Below are 20,144 nucleotides of genomic sequence, written 5' to 3' on the forward strand. Positions count from 1 at the left end.
CCCCAAAATAGTGACAACTGAAATAGCAGGACCATATAGCAGGCTGTTAATACCCATAAGGAAAGCACTTAAAAAGTGTCAAATTGCTGACTTTTGCACTTTTAAAAAAATAATAGTAAGCAAATGTTTTTTTTTTTAAATTAGTGTATTTCCAGCATTTTGGGGTGAAAAAAAATGTCTGCAAAATTATTTTTTTGTGTTTTAATAGAAGTTTTTAAAACACTTTTTAGCTCCAGTCTGTAAGTTCTAAAACCCATCTCCCATCAATACAACAGCTCCACGTATCTGCCCCATATCATTTAACCCATTATTGAGCTTTTTAGAGAAATTCACATGAACACTGACATTGGCAAAATTAAGCTATTTAAACCCCTCCTGATTATTTTTTGGGAAGGGCGTAACGGATGCGCACAATACAACAAGAAATTCCTCAGAAAAAACAATATAAGTATGGATGAGAATTACAAAGGCCATTTGTAGTGTGAGTTCACCCTGAGGACAGCTTGTCGAACCCAATTTGCACTTAAGTGAATAGACCCCTAAATGTTATATTAAATTATGTTCATTAAATAAATCGCTTAAATGTATCTTCCCCTCTTCCAGCCATTGGACCTGATTCTATCCAATGTTTTATTAAAGTATGTTCATTTAATAAACACATCAAATGTTTCTTCCCCTCAGGGCCAGTGCAAGGTTTCTGGACACCGTAGGCATAGCTTTGTCCTATTGCCTCCCAGCACCCGAGTGTATAAATATTGTCCTATTGTCGGGGACATTAAAAATAAATAAAAATTTACAGGTTACATTCCAACTGTTTGACCAACTGGTCACTTTGCAGAGTTTGAGTTCTCACAAATAGTATGAGTTGTGTTGTATACTGTACATTATCTGTAGTGATGGGAGGCAGCAGGGACTGTATACTGTACATTATCTGTGGTGATGGGAGGCAGCAGTGACTGTATACTGTACATTATCTGTAGTGATGGGAGGCAGCAGGGACTGTACACTGTACATTATCTGTGGTGATGGGAGGCAGCAGTGACTGTATACTGTACATTATCTGTAGTGATGGGAGGCAGCAGGGACTGTATACTGTACATTATCTGTGGTGATGGGAGGCAGCAGTGACTGTATACTGTACATTATCTGTAGTGATGGGAGGCAGCAGGGACTGTATACTGTACATTATCTGTGGTGATGGGAGGCAGCAGGGACTGTATACTGTACATTATCTGTGGTGATGGGAGGCAGCAGGGACTGTATACTGTACATTATCTGTGGTGATGGGAGGCAGCAGTGACTGTATACTGTACATTATCTGTAGTGATGGGAGGCAGCAGGGACTGTATACTGTACATTATCTGTGGTGATGGGAGGCAGCAGGGACTGTATACTGTACATTATCTGTGGTGATGGGAGGCAGCAGGGACTGTATACTGTACATTATCTGTGGTGATGGGAGGCAGCAGAGACTGTATACTGTACATTATCTGTGGTGATGGGAGGCAGCAGGGACTGTATACTGTACATTATCTGTGGTGATGGGAGGCAGCAGGGACTGTATACTGTACATTATCTGTGGTGATGGGATGCAGCAGAGACTGTATACTGTACATTATCTGTGGTGATGGGAGGCAGCAGAGACTGTATACTGTATATTATATGTGGTGATGGGAGGCAGCAGGGACTGTATACTGTACATTATCTGTGGTGATGGGATGCAGCAGAGACTGTATACTGTACATTATCTGTGGTGATGCGAGGCAGCAAAGACTGCATACTGTACATTAGCTGTGGTGATGGGATGCAGCAGAGACTGTATACTGTACATTATCTGTGGTGATGGGGCAGCAGGGACTGTATACTGTACATTATCTGGGGTGATGGGATGCAGCAGAGACTATACTGTACATTATCTGTGGTGATGGGAGGCAGCAGGGACTGTATACTGTACGTTATTTGTGGTGATGGGATGCAGCAGAGACTGTATACTGTATATTACCTGTGGTGATGGAATGCAGAAGGGACTGTATACTGTACATTATCTATGGTGATGGGATGCAGCAGAGACTGTATACTGTATATTATCTGTGGTGATGGGAAGCTGCAGAGACTGTGTACTGTATATTACCTCTGGTGGCAGGTGTGTTGGCGGCCAAGGCATCGACTACGTTCATCCTGGCTCGCCGTATTCTGTGGTTGCGGTCATGGAAGGTAGACCTGGACTCCAAAAAGACCTTGGAGGTACTCCCTTTTAAGGGAGACATCCTGTTTGGGGAAGACCTCAATAAAATTGTGGCTGACTTGGCGGCTGCTAAGACTGCCTTTCTCCCTAACACTACTCCTTCTGCACAGAAGGCAAAAGGTACCACTTTTCGCTCCTTTCGGCCTCAAGGGAAAGCAAAAGGTCAGGCATACCCGAGACAATCTCGTGCTTCCAAAATCACAAAGCCCAAGGCTAAACAATCCTGGGCATCCCGTCAGCCTGCTTCTAAACACGACAAGCCTGCTGCATGACGGGACAAGCCTCCCCCTGGGGGACCCCCGGGTGGGAGGCCAACTTCTCCGATTCACCCAGGTCTGGTTAAAGACCACTTCAGATGCATGGGTGCAAGAAGTTGTCTCTCACGGGTACACAGTCTCTTTCAAGAGGCATCCTCCTCGCCAGTTCTGCACAACGGTTATCCCTTCGGATCCATTACAGGCGCAATCTCTACAAATGGCTGTGAATTTTCTCCTAGATACAGGAGTGGTGGTACCGGTACCTCTATCCCAGAGAGGCAGAGGATACTACTCGACCCTGTTTCTAGTACCGAAACTGAATGGGTCTTTCCGGCCTATACTCAACCTCAAATCACTGAACAAGTTTGTGAGCGTATCCAAGTTTCGTATGGAAACATTGCACTCAATTGTACTGGCCATTGAACCCGGAGATTAGATGGTATCCCTGGAAATACAAGATGCTTACCTGCATATACCTATTGCCATATCGCATCAGCAATATCTGCGGTTTGCTATTGGTAACCTTCACTATCATTTCCAGGCTCTGCCGTTTGGACTGGCCATGGCCCCTCGGATCTTCACCAAGGTTATGGCTGTGATGACGGCTCATCTCCGTTGCCAGGGAGTAAGGATCCTGCCCTATCTGGAAGACTTGCTGATCCTGACAAACTCCCATGATGTCCGCCTCAGTCATCTCCAACTGACTGTAAAGTTCCTACAAGCCCACAGATGGCTCATCAACTGGAAGAAGTCCTCGCTGGTCCCTGCTCGGAGCATGGTGCACCTGGGGGCACTGCTGGACACACACAGTCAACGGCTGTTTCTGTCTCCAGAGATGGTCCTGAAGCTTCAGGACAGGCTAAGATACTTCCTCTCTCACCCAAGAGTGTCGATACATTCGAAGATGCAAGTACTAGGCCTGATGGTGTCAGCTTGCGACATGGTAGAGTACGCTCAATTTCATTCCCGCCTTCTGCAGAGGTCAATCCTTTCCAAGTGGGATGGCCTACCTCATCAAATCAGGTCTCACATAATCTCCTTGACACCGGAGGTTCGTCTATCGCTGACCTGGTGGCTACAGGACCAGTAGTTCAACAGGGTCTGTCCCTTCTGGATCCCCAACTGGGTCTTACTGACTATGGATGCCAGTCTGAGGGGCCGGGGTGCGGTGTTGGAGCAACACTCTTTCCAGGGTCGGTGGACCAGGAGGAATCACTCCTCCCGATAAACATTCCGGAATTGCGGGCAGTGTTCAATGCTTTGTCTTTCGCCCTGCCTCTGTTAAAGAACAGGCCTGTTCAAGTACAGTCAGACAACGCCACCACGGTGGCATACATAAACCATCAAGGAAGCACTCTAAACCACATGGCACTGATGGAAGTGTCAAAAATCCTTCGTTGGGCGGAACGCCGTCTGCCAGAAATATCGGCAGTATTCATTCCAGGAGTCCTCAACTGGGAAGCGGATTTCCTCAATCATCAGGACCTGCATGCCGGAGAGTGGAGTCTTCATCGGGAAGTCTTTTAACTCCTAGTGGACAAATGGGGGCTACCAGATGTAGACTTGATGATGTCTCGACACAATCACAAAGTTCCGGTCTTTGGATCAAGAACCAGGGATCCTCAAGCAGCGTTCGTGGATGCACTGGCAATTCCATGGAACTTTCGGCTGCCCTATGCATTCCCTCCAATGTCACTCCTGCCCAGGGTACTATGGAAGTACACACAAGAAGGCAGAATACTACTTTTAGTCACTCCAGCATGGCCCAGACAGCATTGGTTCGCTATCAATAGACCTGCAGGGTCTATCGATAGAGCGCCCTCTTCTACTTACTCAATGCCCAGACCTCCTCATTCAGGGCCCTTGTGTCTACCCGGACCTGGCCAGACTGGCTTTGACGGTGTGGCTATTGAAGCATCACTCCTGAGGGCCAAAGGATTCTCCAAGGCGGATATCCAAACTATGCTAAAGGCCTGAAAACCGGCATTTGCACGGATGCAGTATATTACAGGGTCTGCAAATCTTTCTTCACCTGGTGTGGTGCTAAGAATTGCGATGCATGCAAATTCGGAACTTCCAGACTTCTGGCTTTTCTGCAACAAGGCATGGATTTCGGCTTTCGTCTGGCCTCCCTCAAATTGTGTCTATTCCTGATGTTCATACTTTCACTCAGGGTGTTTTATGGATTCAGCCTCCCTATGTACCTCCTGTGGCTCCATGGGATCTGTCTGTTATCCTGAATGCCCTAAAAGAGTTTGCATTTGAACCTCTTGAGTCAGTGGACATTAAATGGCTCACGGTCAAGGTCCTGTTCCTACTGGCTATTGCCTCTGCTAAGAGGGTGTTAGACCTAGGCGCTTTGTCCTGTCGTCCCCTTCCTGATATTTCACCATGACCGGGCAGTTCTTAGAACTTGCCCCGGTTATTTACCTAAGGTAGTTTCATCTTTTCACCTAAGCCAAGAGATTGTGGTTCCGACCTTCATCTCTTCTAATTTGTCCTCCAAAGAGCGTTCTTTGGATGTGATACGGGCTCTCCGTATATATACGTGGAGAGGACTGTCTCTATCTGGAGGTCAGATTCCCTTTTTGTACGGTTTAGTTTTCACAAACGTGGCTGTCCAGCGAATAAGCAATCCCTGGCCAGATGGATTAGAATGGTGAATGCACAAGCTTAACCACAGGCTGGACTCCCAGTTCCTGCTACTATTATTGCCCATTCTACTCGGTCTGTTGGACCTTCTCGAGTGGCCCACCATAGCACGTCCGCTGAACAATTGTGCAAGGCAGCTATGTGGTCCTCAGTGAACACGTTCATTAGGTTCTATGCCTTTGATACTTCCACCTCCCAGGATGCTTCCTTTGGATGCTGAGTTCTCATACCCGCTAAGGCACGTCCCGTTCCTTGAGGAACTGCTTTAGGACATCACACAATGTTTCCCTGTGGAAACCAATGTACCCTGCTGCAGAAAAGGATATTTATGGTAGACTTACCATTGTTAAATCTCTTTCTGCAAAGTACATTGGGTTCCACAGGGCGCCCACCCTGAAGCACCTAGCTTCTATGGGTTTGTATGTCATTAGCCACTGGTCCCTTCTCCTGTCGTGAGAATGTGGTTCTATGTGACTAACATCTGCCTTCTCTTTTGCCTGCTCCAACATTGGACTGGTTACTAAAACTGATCCACAGTGCCTGGAGGCTAGGTTTATAGAGGAGGTCCCACAATGCATGGGACAGCCTAAAGCTATAGCCTGTTGGTGCCTCTCTGGATCAAGATCCACTCTACACTCGATGTTTCCCTTTGGAACCCAATGTACTTGGCAGAAAGAGATTTAACAATGGTAAGTCTACCATCAATCTCCTTATCATCACATGTATGACAGACGTTATCATCAACACTTCTTTGGGGGTTTGCAGCCTTCTTATGATGTTGAACACAAAATGGCTCCACATAGCATAAAGCCTTAACATTTAATTGATAACATATAAAAAAGACCACATAAAACATTGGGAAAAGCTTAGTACCGCGTGAGGACTTTTAGTCTAAAGGCATGGATAATTGCACGATGGCACTACAAGGATCAGCATACCTTCCAACTACTAATCCAATCCATGTTGCTCAAATTTATGGGTCCATCACAGGTGCATGTAAGGGATGGAGTTAATATAGACTATAAAAAAACCAATTCCCTCAGCACACTGCAATGGACCAGCAAAGAAACATACATACAGGGCAGTAAGGAGCCTGGCTGGGGCCAGGTACTTTTCAGGGTGTGTGGCCTAATCACAGAAAGCGTGGCCATGTACCCTTAGAAAAAAATACAGAAAAATGTTATTTTAATGCCTCTCTGGCCACATTGCAGCCCAGCACACTGGGCCCCTCCATCAGACCAGGGCCTGGGTAATTAGTGCCCTCCCTTCTCTCTGTGCCACTGCATACATCCTATATGATAATAACAATAATGCACAAATGTGAGTTACATACATTTGCAAACATATGGTAAGCCACCACGGCAAGGCATCTCTGCTCTGGTGGTTAAACACTACATGATAATATAGCACAGAACTCAAGTTACATGCACAGGACACTCCTAAGGCATTCCCACAACACAAAACAGTTCTGTCTGATCCTATTTTTGCTACCCAACAGCCTCCCGAAACGTCCATTTCACAGAAAAGCAGATATGACAATGATCTAACTCGGAATATGATGGATATATACAAACCATCATTAGTATATGGACTTCACTCTCCCCTTGCTGCGAATAAAAGATCCATCTGAAACAAGTGTCCAATTTCCCTCTCCAATTGAGAACCAAAGCTGGCATACACACCCATAACACTCCCATGACACTTCCATGGGACAGGAGAGTTCTGTGCATCTGCATGGCCACCACCCTGTTACTGCCCAGAAATGCTTATTTCACAGATAGGGTGGTATTCATTTATTTTCTCCCCCTTCCACACCCATGCTATTTCTGCTGATGGGCATGGTATAATCATTTCAGCTCGCTACCCCTGTGGTAGTGAGGGCACCCAACCTGTTACGCAGCTAAACCTGATTATTATAGGCGTGATATGTGCTTTAAGGCGGATCACTTTAGAAAGGAAATTGGTAGTGATAAATCATTTGAATACCGCCCATAGTGTCCGCCATTGAGAGATCAATTCATACGCTATATTGTATTCTGTTCATGTGCTAATACTTGATCATCCAGCACATGCACAGAAGCCAATTTCTTTCTTCAGACCATGTGCAGTGTGCAACAGAGAATTAGGCCCACTGAGTGTATCTGATATGACCAGTAATGGAATGGACTTAATGGCCGGGATGTAATGGAGCAGAGTTTTGCCTCTGGGAAAAAGTCAGATAAACTGGACATTATAATGTGCAACCTTTTCCCGGAACTCTGGCAATGTAATGGCGTGCATCTTTTATGCTCCCAATGCAATTCAGACCTGACTTCTCATGGGACTTTTAGACCAGGAACATCCAATTTTTTCAGACCAACCAGAAAATGTCTTTTAGTATAACAGTTGCATAGTGTGGGAGGCACTGGGCCAACACATTGGCACCCAAAAGTCCCATGATTGAATCAACACACACCCTATATAAACCCCAATCCTCCAGGATGCACAAGCAGATCCTGCTGATTAAAATGATAGCGGCATGGCTGGATATATTCTGTGTGTAATTACGGCTGTATTGGCATACCAAATTATTTTACAGTGTGTGTAATTGCGGCTGTATCTGCATACGAAATGTGCAGATAAAGCCGCAATTGCACACAGAATATAGCCATGCCGCATATCATTTTAATCAGCAGGAGCAGCTTGTGCATCCTATTGTATACTGTAGTGAATAAGACGCCTTTTCCTGGGAAAAATGTGCAAAAATTACATGTACAGTACATGGACTTTTTTGAGAGATCAAAGTATTTTTGCAAGCAAACACCAGGCCAGCGCTTAATTCCAATGATGTTCCCAAACGTATATTAAAAAATCAATTTATTAAACAAGCCGAAAAAAAGAATATAAACAGTTTAAAATTAATAGACCAAGATATATTAATCATATCAAACTGAGGTATATAATACCTCTCATATAGACATTAATACATATATGATGTTGTAAGTTACACTAATTGTTAAAAGATAAGAGGTCGTTGCTGAAACTTATATAGAAGAGACTCTCAATTTTGATTTAGTCAGTCTCTCGTGCTTAGTAAAGAGCCCACAATTTGTACAAGGATGAATCCTTCAGCTGGTATGTTTAGCATTTAAAACCATACATGAGTGCGTCCTGAATCAGTATGGATTTAATCACAGCTGGGAAGTGTCCATCAACTGAATTTTCCACTAAGTAGATGGATATGCAAAGATGTAAAGCAGATGAACAATTGCCGGCAAATGGAGAACAATCAGCTGATTAAAAAGTGAGGTATTCTTCTTGTGGGCACTGTCAGTCTGAACGACCCCTTCTCTCTGTACCCTCAACGCGTTTCTCCGCACCCCAGGCGGCTTTTTCAAGAGGCATTTGCCGGCAATTGTTCATCTGTGACGAGACTGCATTATTCATCACTCTCGCTGCACTGGGAGCTCCCTACACCCTGTCCTGCTCAGCACTATTCTAACAGTGCCGGGGGTGTTGCACGGCGGCTCGGTGCACTCAAACTGTGCCGCACGGCGGAGAGCGGTTCCCCACCTGATTGTGCCGCTGACGGATGTCTCACCCGTGTACAGGGTGATATAGAGCGGCTTTGAACAAATCTATGCTGTGCAGCAAGGACAGTCCTAAATATACAGTGAGTAGCAGCAACTATACAGCTTTACATCTTTGCATATCCATCTACTTAGTGGAAAATTCAGTTGATGGACACTTCCCAGCTGTGATTAAATCCATACTGATTCAGGACGCACTCATGTATGGTTTTAGATGCTAAACATACCAGCTGAAGGATTCATCCTTGTACAAATTGTGGGCTCTTTACTAAGCACGAGAGACTGACTAAATCAAAATTAAGAGTCTCTTCTATATAAGTTTCAGCAACGACCTCTTATCTTTTAACAATTAGTGTAACTTACAACATCATATATGTGTTAATGTCTATATGAGAGGTATTATATACCTCAGTTTGATATGATTAATATATCTTGGACTATTAATTTTTAAACTGTTTATATTCTCTTTTTAGGCTTGTTTAATAAATTGTGTTTTTTTATATCTGTTTGGGAACATCATTGGAATTAAGCGCTGGCCTGGTGTTTGCTTGCATTTGTTCTATTGTTTGAGGAGGCTGGCTACCTCCTCACCAGGTGGCTGCTAATCCCAGGGTGTAAACCCACACAGACCTACTCAGCGCCAACAAACCTATTTTTTTTGTTTGTATCAAAGTATTTTTGTTTGATTTCAAGATTAGAAATAATTTTAAAAATGTTTATTTGTTGTAAATATGCTGTAATTGTGTACTTGTAATTGATTTTCAACATTGACAAATACAACTCACCCCCAAAAAAGAGCTGTATTTCTGTATAACTTTATAGAGCTGTTTTGTCTGAGATTTACAAACTTGGACTTCATTACATCGGCCGAGTTGTATGTTTAGCATGGGGAAAACATCTAGATCCTAATTTTTACCGGGCGCTCTTGTTCTGAGTAGAAAACATCCAACTTTTCATGAACTTGGACGCTATTACATTGGCCAAGTTTGCAAAATATCCGACTTTTGCAGCAAAATCGGACATTTCACAAACTCGGATCAAACTCGGCTCCCAGTACATCTCGGCCAATGTGTACATTTGGGTCACATAAGAGCTGCAGCAGTCATGGACAAACTAGCATGACAGGCAATTTAACATTATATTTTCCTTAAAAATCTGCTGGGTCCATGGTCTTTTGTGACTATTTGGTTCTAAAGAATTTTTCCCCTCAAAGATTGTTAAGCATACCATGCCCAGTGTGTTTTTTGGAAATAAATGTTTAAAAAAAACATATTTTCCTGTGCTCTACTGTTACCTGCAAGCCTTTTTAGCAATAACTACAAGTGCCAGTAAACCCATGGCTACTAGATCATGCTACCCCTTGTAGAACTGCAAGTGCCAGCATGTCTTTGGACCCAAAGGCCTATTGTACACCAGCAAAAACTGCTGAATAAAAACTCTGACGCCCTATTATGATCATTATTAGAATCTGCTCTGTATAGAAATATGAAATCTTCCATTTAAAGCCATCCAGCCTGTCATTCATGCCACAGCTCCGCAAGGAGATAATCTTCATAATTTATACAGTCTTTTATTTGTTTCCAATGGCGTTACAAGCCAGTATTGAGCCATTTTTAAGGGGAGGAGGGCAATTTTTATTTGCGGGCCCAACTTCCCTAGGGAAGTCAGCCCCACACTGTACAGGCTGGGTCTGGTTGGTATTATGACAGGAAAATTCTATGCTGTAATGCAGTCTTCAGTCCAGCTGTCACAGCCTACTGCTGGTAGAACCTCACAGTGTTTATCCCCCCCAAACTGCCACTAGCTCCACCTAAAAATCCACAGAAATCAGGCTCAAATCTCCTATAGAAACATAATACTTATGCAGTGATATAATCACAATCACATCACTCTCAAAAACTCATGACCGTTGTAAATGCAGTCTATTTAGGTCACAACATACTTGCCTACAATTTCTGTCTCCTCTCCAGGAGAAGATAAGAGAGGAGATGCTGCTGGAAGCTTCTGGGGGCAGGGCCGGAAATACACAACATTAAGCCCTACCTCCAACCTGAGAAAACGGGCGCGATTTGTGGGTCCGCGTGTAGTGGGTGGAGCTAAATGCAGTGATTGGTGCCACTTTGGCCCACCCCCTCATGCTGGCTCTGCTATTTTAGTGACTTTCTCCCCATCCTGCCTGCTTAACTATAAAGAGGTTTGGATGCAGGAAATTTACATATTTCTGAATTTTTGGGTTATCCCCTACAATTTCTGGGAAAATAAGCAAGTATGAGTTGCAAGCTTGCAGGTGGATACCATGAGAATTGGCATGCATGTGATATTGAATAGCAAATGCAGTCTCTATTGAAGAAAATGTCTCTCAAAGCTTAGGCTACTACTTCAAACTTTCTAGAAGTTAGGCTGAGCAGTCTCAATATCTTTCCTATTATGCTGTACACTAAAGGGATAAATATCATTAGCTACAAAATGATGCTGGAAAAGTAATAATCACTCTCTAATACAGTTCACAACTCGCCATGGTAGATCATGGGGATAAATATATCTATGGATGCATCACTTATCTACACTGTACGCAAAATACAATTTATAGTCACCCCATTCTTATTGACATTCACCCTGAACTGGAGACTTCATCTCGGATCAAAGACTAGCTTAAAATGCCCAACTCTGTAAGTACTAGGTGGGCTCTCTGAAGGGCTCAGTTTCACATGGCTCTCCGCCCTGTCTATACAGCTCACATCTCTCACAACAGCACACTCTCCAGTCACAGCAAGGATTGACAGCTCTGTCTATCGGCTCCTCAGTGGTCATGTTCTGGCAGCCACGTGCCCAGGCAGGCATAACTGCAGACTCCCAATCAGCCTCCTAGCTCAGTTTCCTCTCCTCTCTTGCAGGAACACTGTTTCACACCAAACTAGCCCCTTTAAAGGCTCTGCTCTTCCGTTTTCTGGCTCTGTCCCCTTTCACATCAATCACACTCAGTTCTCTTCCAGATGGAACTAATGGTCATCTGGCAATCCAGTAGCCACCATCTTGTCTTAGCCCATGCAGCAGCTCTCCATCTTAGTGGGTCCGAGGGTATATAGCTCCTGGATCTCTGGAACATTACTGGCCAGGACAGCAAGGGAACTACACATAACTTAAGTAATACCAAAGCCTCCACTGTGTTAAATTCCTTTATGTTTGGTATCCCTTATATTCCCAGGTGTTTCCATTGTATTTGTCTTTCACCTCTATATAAGGATGAGAGATGGCAAAACACACATTAAACCTGCTGAAGCCTATGTGAATTATGTTTTTTTATTTCATCATCTAAAATATTAAAATGTCTATTCTTAGTTATTTCACACTCAACAAGAAGGAAGTATATGAAAGCAGAACAGCAAAATACAAAATACAAACTATTGTATCTACGCCGTATGGTGGCAGGCTGCGGTACACACTTCCTTGTGGAAATCTGCTGTATGTTCACCTGAAGGACAAACAGAGAATCCGAAATAAAAAGAGATGGTCACAGGTAAAACAGATACTCATCATTCTTATAATCATAAGAAGCTATTCTCATTGTTTATTGAAAAATTTAATAATTTTAATTGTATTCAATGTTTTACAAAGATGCAATGCTTAATTTTCACCAAATGTTTAACAGTTGTAACAATAAAATAATAATAATAATAATAATAATAATAATTATTATTATTATAATTATTATTACTATTATTATTATTATTATTATTATTATTATTATTATTATTATTATTATTCAAGTATGCTGTATGTAGTTTATTGTTTTTTCAGTACAATTAACAAATAAACAAATATTTGTTTTTATTGTTCCTTAAATTATATGTTAATTTATCAGACCTGACATCTGAATGAGGGTAGCTTGCAGGATTACAACTAGATTATGGGGTATATGCAATTGCGGTCGAATTCCCGAAATTGTCGAATTTCGGGACTTTTTCGCCCCAAAAAAAAATCGCCAATGCAATTCAGTACTTTCCGTCCAAAAAACGGACTTTCAAAATTCGACTTTTTGAAAATCGACTTTTGTCAAATTCGACTTTTCTGCAATGATACAAGTGCTGCAATTCGACCAAAGTGTATTCAATTCAAGTTTGGAAATTCGACAACAGTGCTTTTAGACAGTAAATTCGACTTTTTCAATCCGCCACACTTTGGTGGATGAAACTAATAAAAAAAATTTAAAACATGTTTTTTTTGTGTTTTTTTTATTGATAATAGCATATCTATTTATATTAGAAGGGATTAGGTACTTGGTTTGTCTTTTTTGGAGGCACAAGTATTATTTATATATTTTTTTAAATAATATTTTTTTTTTTTTTTAGATGGAATGGTAAAATTCAGAAAAAAAAATGGCGTGGGGTCCCCCCTCCAAAGCCTAACCAGCCTCGGGCTCTTCGAGCTGGTCCTGGTTCTAAAAATGCGGGGGGGAAATGGACAGGGGATCCCCCGTATTTTTAAAACCAGCACCGGGCTCTGCGCCTGGTGCTGGTGCAAAAAATACGGGGGACAAAAAGAGTAGGAGTCCCCCGTATTTTTTACACCAGTATCGGGCTCCACTAGCTGGACAGATAATGCCACAGCCGGGGGTCACTTTTATACAGTGCCTAGTCACCCCTGGGGGAGTGGGGACCCCTTCAATCAAGGGGTTCCCCCCCCAGCCACCTAAGGGCCAGGGGTGAAGCCCGAGGCTGTCCCCCCCATCCAAGGGCTGCGGATGGGGGGCTGATAGCCTTGTCAAAATTGAAAGAATATTGTTTTTTCCAGTAGTACTACAAGTCCCAGCAAGCCTCCCCCGCAAGCTGGTACTTGGAGAACCACAAGTACCAGCATGCGGGAGAAAAACGGGCCCGCGTACCTGTAGTACTACTGGGAAAAAAATACCCAAATAAAAACAGGAGACACACACCGTGACAACAAAGTACAACTTTATTACACACTGCCGACACACACATACTTACCTATGTTGACACGCCGACTGCCACAGTCTCCGACGATCCGAGGGTACCTGTGAAAGAAATTATACTCACCTGCCAGTGTCCAGAGATAAATCCACGTCCAGAGATAAAATCCTCGTACTTGGCACAAAAAAAAAAACACGAACACCCGTACCATGCCGGACTGAAAGGGGTCCCATGTTGACACATGAGACCCCTTTCCACGAATGCAGACACCCCCGTGACAGCTGTCACAGAAGTGTCTCTTCAGCAAATCAGCGAGTGCAACGTCCTTGCACTCTGCTGATTGGCTCTGTGTGCGTCTGAGCTCAGACAGCGCATCGCAAAGCCTCTCCATTATATTCAATGGTGGGAACTTTGCGTCAGCGGTGAGGTCACCCGCGGTCAGCGGCTGACCGCGGGTAACCCCACCGCTACCCGTAAAGTTCCCACCTTTGAAAGTAATGCAGAGGCTTTGCGATGCGCTGTCTGAGGTCACACGCGCACAGCCAATCAGGTGAGCGCCACGGAAGTAGCGCTTCCTGATTGGCTGAAGGGACCACAGTGACAGGAGTCACGTGATGTCCCGGCATTCGGGGAAAGGGGTCCCATGTGTCAACATGGGACCCCTTTCAGTCCGGTGGTACGCGTGTTCGTGTTTTTTTTTTGCCAAGTACGAGGATTATCTCTGGACGTGGATTTATCTCTGGACACTGGCAGGTGAGTATAATTTTTTTCACAGGTACCCTCGGATCGGCGGAGACTATGGCAGTCGGCGTGTCAACATAGGTAAGTATGTGTGTGTCGGCAGTGTGTAATAAAGTTGTACTTGTCACGGTGTGTGTCTCCTGTTTTTATTTGGGTATTTTTTTCCCAGTAGTACTACAGGTACCAGCGGGCCCGTTTTTCTCCCGCATGCTGGTACTTGTGGTTCTCCAAGTACCAGCTTGCGGGGGAGGCTTGCTGGGACTTGTAGTACTATTGGAAAAAACAATATTCTGTCATTTTACTCAAGGCTATCAGCCTCCCATCCGCAGCCCTTGGATGGGGGGGACAGCCTCGGGCTTCACCCCTGGCCCTTGGGTGGCTGGGGGGGGACCCCTTGATTGAAGGGGTCCCCACTCCCCCAGGGTACCCCGGCCAGGGGTGACTAGTTGGATATTTAATGCCACGGCCGCAGGGCGCTGTATAAAAGTGACCCCCGGCTGTGGCATTATCTGTCCAGCTAGTGGAGCCCGATGCTGCTGCAAAAAATACGGGGACCCCTACTCTTTTTGTCCCCCGTATTTTTTGCACCAGCACCAGGCGCAGAGCCCGGTGCTGGTTTTAAAAATACGGGGGATCCCCTGTCAATTTTTTCCCTGCATTTTTAGAACCAGGACCAGCTCGAAGAGCCCGAGGCTGGTTATGCTTTGGAGGGGGGACACCACGCCATTTTTTTCCGGGTTTTTCCCGTTTTTTTAAATCGCGGCAAAATCCAGCAAATCTGCCATTTTTCGCCCGCGGGACTGTCGAATCCGTTTTTCATTGAATATGGTGAATTCCGGAAGCCACCAGCCGGAATTCACCTGTCGAATTGTGTCGAATTAAAAAACGGCGATAATTTGCCGCGATTCGCCGCTAATTGCATATACCCCTAAATCATTGAGGGAGATCAGAATATATTACCTGACTCACTGATTCTTTTTCCCCTGCACTTTTTTGCTTATTTTTTATATGCACCCTCATTATAGAAAAGTATTTTACAAAATTTTTACCTTTAAAATATATATTATTTCAGTATAATGTTGCTGAATATAATGATTAACGTGATAATATAATACATCCACTCTGTTTTACTTACAGATAATGTATTTATATTATCTGCTGGGATGGAAACTAAATCACAAATATGAAATATTAGCTGGAAAAAGAGATAAAGATGAAATTGATGATATAGAAGCAGAACTGGAGGTAAGTGAGACACCTTTATTAACTAGTACTTTTTGAGAAATTGCGAGATTAGGCTATTTGAGACACTAATCAGAAGTATGGTAATCTTGGTTTTTATTAAGTCTTTTGAAAAACACAACAAATATTTGAAAAAAAATATTTAGACATTGATTTAGACTGCACACTATTAAAAATAATAACTGTTAATACTTGCTACAAGAACACTATACTACATTTTTAAAACCAGCACATTGGGGGTCATTCCGAGTTGTTCGCTCGTTATTTTTTTGTCGCAACGGAGCGAATAATCGCTAATGCGCATGCGCAATGTCCGCAGTGCGACTGCGCCAAGTAAATTTGCTATGCAGTTTGGTATTTTACTCACGGCATTACGAGGTTTTTTCTTTGTTCTGGTGATCGTAATGTGATTTACAGGAAGTGGGTGTTTCTGGGCGGAAACTGGCCGTTTTATGGGAGTGTGTGAAAAAACGCTACCGTTTCTTGGAAAAACGCGGGAGTGGCTGGAGAAACGGAGGAGTGTCTGGGCGAATGCTGGGTGTGTTTGTGACGTCAAACCAGGAACGAAACTGACTGAACTGATCGCAGATGCCGAGTAAGTCTGGAGCTACTCAGAAACTGCAAAGAAGTGTCTATTCGCAATTCTGCTAATCTTTCGTTCGCAATTTTGATATGCTAAGATTCACTCCCAGTAGGCGGCGGCTTAGCGTGTGCAAAGCTGCTAAAAGCAGCTAGCGAGCGAACAACTCAGAATGACCCCCATTATGTATATTTGTTACATGAAGTGACAATAAACATTTATCCCGAGGTACCACCAAGGGAACCAAGGAGGGGATAGGTACTAATTACACAGGTACGGACCAGTTGGGGTGTCTGGGCCAGCTCCGACAGTTTGGATATTTTACATGTTTTATTTCAGAGGTGTTATGACTACCCATGCCAGGCATAGGCGCCGACTCTGTGGGTGCCCCCGGGCCCGAGCACCCATGGAAAATGATGAGTATCCATAGGCGTGCTCACACACACCATGCCTGCCGCTGCCGCTTAGCGCCCACCAGGTCTCAAGGGTCAGGGTTGGATTAAGGACCAGAGCCAGATTAAGGGCGCCCCACGTAGATCGGAGGTCCACAGTGCTCCCGGCATCTCTCCTGTAGGTTGCTTCGGCAACCTAACAGCTGCGGCAGCGGCGCAGCATAGAAGTACAGGACAACTGAGCGATGGCATGAGGAACGCGCTCTCCTGTGTCACCAGCAGCCTCTGTGAGCAGAACAGCAAATAGTAAGCTGGCTGTATTTTATCTTTATCATGCTGCAGTATATACATATATATATATATATATATATGTATAAATAAAGTCTGGCGCTCCACAATGTCACACTAAATGCTCCGGTGCCCTATATGAAATACTTGCATAATATAACAAGAGCAGCGGCACTCAGAGTCTGGTATAAAGTCGGGTGTCTTGATGGGTTAGGTAGAGAATGCCGACGGTCGGGATGCCGGTGGTCAGAATTCCAACCTCGGCACCCCGATGCTCATAATCCCGACAGGGGCAGGTAAGTATACTTACCATCCCCAAATGCTTCCCTAACCCTCCCTCCCCGCAGCCTAACCCTGGCCCTCCATCATGAAGGTGTTGGAGGTAAGCCTCCTACTATCAATCCCCTTCAATTGTCTGTTCGTTACCCTTTGTTTACCAATCGATTGGGAATCCCAGAAAGCAGACACCACACGCCCGTTATGTCCAACAAAATGAGACTGGCTCCACTTTATTCAGCAGGGCGTTATATAGAAAGTTACTTGCATGAATACTTGATACACGTAATACTTCAAAACAATAATGCATCTCTTCTCATAACTCCTCTCAGGCTGACACCCTCCTATGTGTCCTTCACGGAAGTCTAAACACACAGAGGCTGTCTAATAACATGTTTTCAAGACTTATAGCTACGACCTTGCTTCGCACAGAATGTACTAAGTGAAATGTCAGCATTATTATGATTTAACCAGTAAAGCATACTTAGACTGTCTACATCATGGCTGCTGCTTAACAAAATGGCTGACACTGCTTAAGCTCAATACATCTATCTTCCTCAGTCCCTCCTTTCATAATAAAATGACATTACAGTTGAGCTACAAGGCATCACACAAACTCTACCTACAAGAGACTAAGCAAACAGTCTAGCTATAATGGTGCTAAAGGCTATGTTCCCATAGGACCGTGCTTGTCACTCTATCCCACGGAAGGTAAAGAACCGTTTTTAATAAAAACATCACTAACCAATTAGCTGGGTTTGACATTTCTCTAAACTACTTCTTGCTATTTGTTTCATTAGTAATAAATATACAACACATTCTTGGAGTTCTCTTCATAGATATTTTAAAAAATATTACACTCTATTTAGTAGTATGTATTTGCTTTAAACAAATTAAAACCCTTATATGCTTATATGTAGTGGGGACAGATGTCCATTCCCCTCCTTTTCCAGATGTGGGCCCATGTGAGCCCAGCATTTCTTAATTAACTGGTATCTTTGAACTTCTAGAGATTTCATGATCTTTACTTTAACTTGACTAAGACAAGCTCTAGTGTGATACCACACTTCTATTATACTATATATATAAGAAGCACATACTACATATACTACATATATAAAAAAGTATATACTTATATACTAAACACTGGTACATAACTTTGGATTGGCGGACATGCTAGTCCCTGCCCTTTCCTGTGAGAGATATAGAGTATATTATGACAACAATGAGTACTGAAGTTCCCAATATAATGACCCATAGTGCCCAATTAGCCTTTGTATGTTTGTGTATTTCATTGTTCAAACTTAACTTGAGCAAATTTGCAGTGGAACCCAAGTCTCTCTTTCCTTAATTGACACAGAAGTGGGCATGGTCAGCAACACTCGATATGGACCTTCAAATCTGGGCTCAAATGACTTTTTCACGTGTCTTTCAAGATATACCCGATCTCCTGGTTAAAGCTTGTGGGGATTCAGATTTGCTCCTGAATCTGGGAGAAAGGCAAACTAGAAAATACAGAAGTGTCAGTTTCTTCAGTAAGACTTTTTAACATATGCAGTCAAATTACCATATTTATGCTGTAACTCTTATGAGTAATAACATCCTATCTTAGGTATGCTATCAAACAATATTTCATAAGGTGAATAACCTATGGTTTTACTAAATATGGTTCTACTATTAAACAGTACTAAAAATAAACACTTAAGCATCCCTTTCTGGCTTCTGTGACACACCCACTAACCTGTGGGGGATACATGGAATGCCTGTTGTATTCCCACATCATACCTTGTGTACTACATTATTTCTTTAATGAAATAAATACTGCTATCTGCTTCTATAACTCTTGGTACTCCATATCTACACATAACTTCTGAAACTAATTTTCTAGCTATTGATTTTGCTGTGGCTTTTGCCATTGGCAAATAACGGAAAATGTCTGTGGCTACCAATACATCTTTGGCAGTTATAGTCAATTTGCAGTCTTTCAAATGGAAAATAACTTTTTTTGGTATTGCTCCAAGGATTGACTTGACCTTCTGTCCTGGATTGTACATTTCCAGTAGGCCTACATATCTAGTAGGCTTGTACAAACTTGGTTACGGCTGGATAACATCCTGGAGCTATCCATCTTCCATTAACTACATTTTCCATTTGATCCTCTCCCAGGTGTGTGAGTCCATGGCTGACTTAACACCTATGTTGATATAAGCTTCTGGGTAAGTATAACTTCTCTTCTAATTTTCATAAGCCAGTGTCTTCTTCTTGTCTGGCTCTTCTTCTTTGCCATGTTGCTTTTTCTTCAGGACCTGCTTGTTCCTGAAATTTCTTCAAATCCTGTAGACCAGGCATTTGAGGCTTTGCTTCTTTCTGTTTCTTCTGTCTGTGTGGTGTAGATGGCTACCTTTGCTGGTTGTTTGGTTGCTTTCTCTTTATCCACAGGCTACTTTCTCACTCTCTCCTGCTTGATTCTGTGAAGTTCAATTAGCGTATCTAGTCTGGCACTGGAATGGTTACTGGATAGACTTGCCTTTCCTGCTGGGGGCATCTTGCTGCCCTCTTGGCTTCAGCATCTTGCCAGATTGTTGCCTCTTGTTTCAGGAGTGTCATTTCTTGCATGTGCCTGGATCTTCATTACTGCAACCTTTTCTGTGGCCCTTGCAAAGCTCTGAACTGGTGTCTGATCAGGGAAGCATGTTGTATGTCTTTGCCACTTGCCTTCTTGAATCCTCTGCTTTTCCATATCTGGCCCACACTCTTGTACTGGGATGGTAAGGATCCTGAATCCACAACTCCATGTTCAGTGGTCACTTACTCTTGTATAAGGAATTCCATCCTCATGGTACCTTGATCCATCCACATATAGCTCATGCTGAGCATTAGGTAGGGCTGTGTATGTAACATATGGCAAGTTGAGGTTCTTGTTCCATTAACGCCACACAAGGAAAAGGAAAAAATTTTGATTACGAGAATTATT

The 20,144-nt window shown here is 43.4% G+C and overlaps 1 protein-coding gene across 1 annotated transcript in view; it reads left to right on the forward strand.

Annotated features, from left to right (window-relative positions):
- The window catches only part of LOC134910968 (chitin synthase chs-2-like), a 156,072-nt gene that overhangs the window by 38,568 nt on the left and 97,360 nt on the right, over positions 1-20,144 (forward strand). Inside the window, exons 6-7 of the mRNA XM_063919359.1 lie at positions 12,063-12,240; positions 15,530-15,637. Of these exons, the coding sequence (XP_063775429.1) occupies positions 12,063-12,240; positions 15,530-15,637 (286 nt within the window). The remainder of the gene's footprint in view (positions 1-12,062; positions 12,241-15,529; positions 15,638-20,144) is intronic.

This window comes from Pseudophryne corroboree, chromosome 4, assembly GCF_028390025.1.
Source record: "Pseudophryne corroboree isolate aPseCor3 chromosome 4, aPseCor3.hap2, whole genome shotgun sequence".
In the NCBI taxonomy this organism is placed as follows: domain Eukaryota; kingdom Metazoa; phylum Chordata; class Amphibia; order Anura; family Myobatrachidae; genus Pseudophryne; species Pseudophryne corroboree.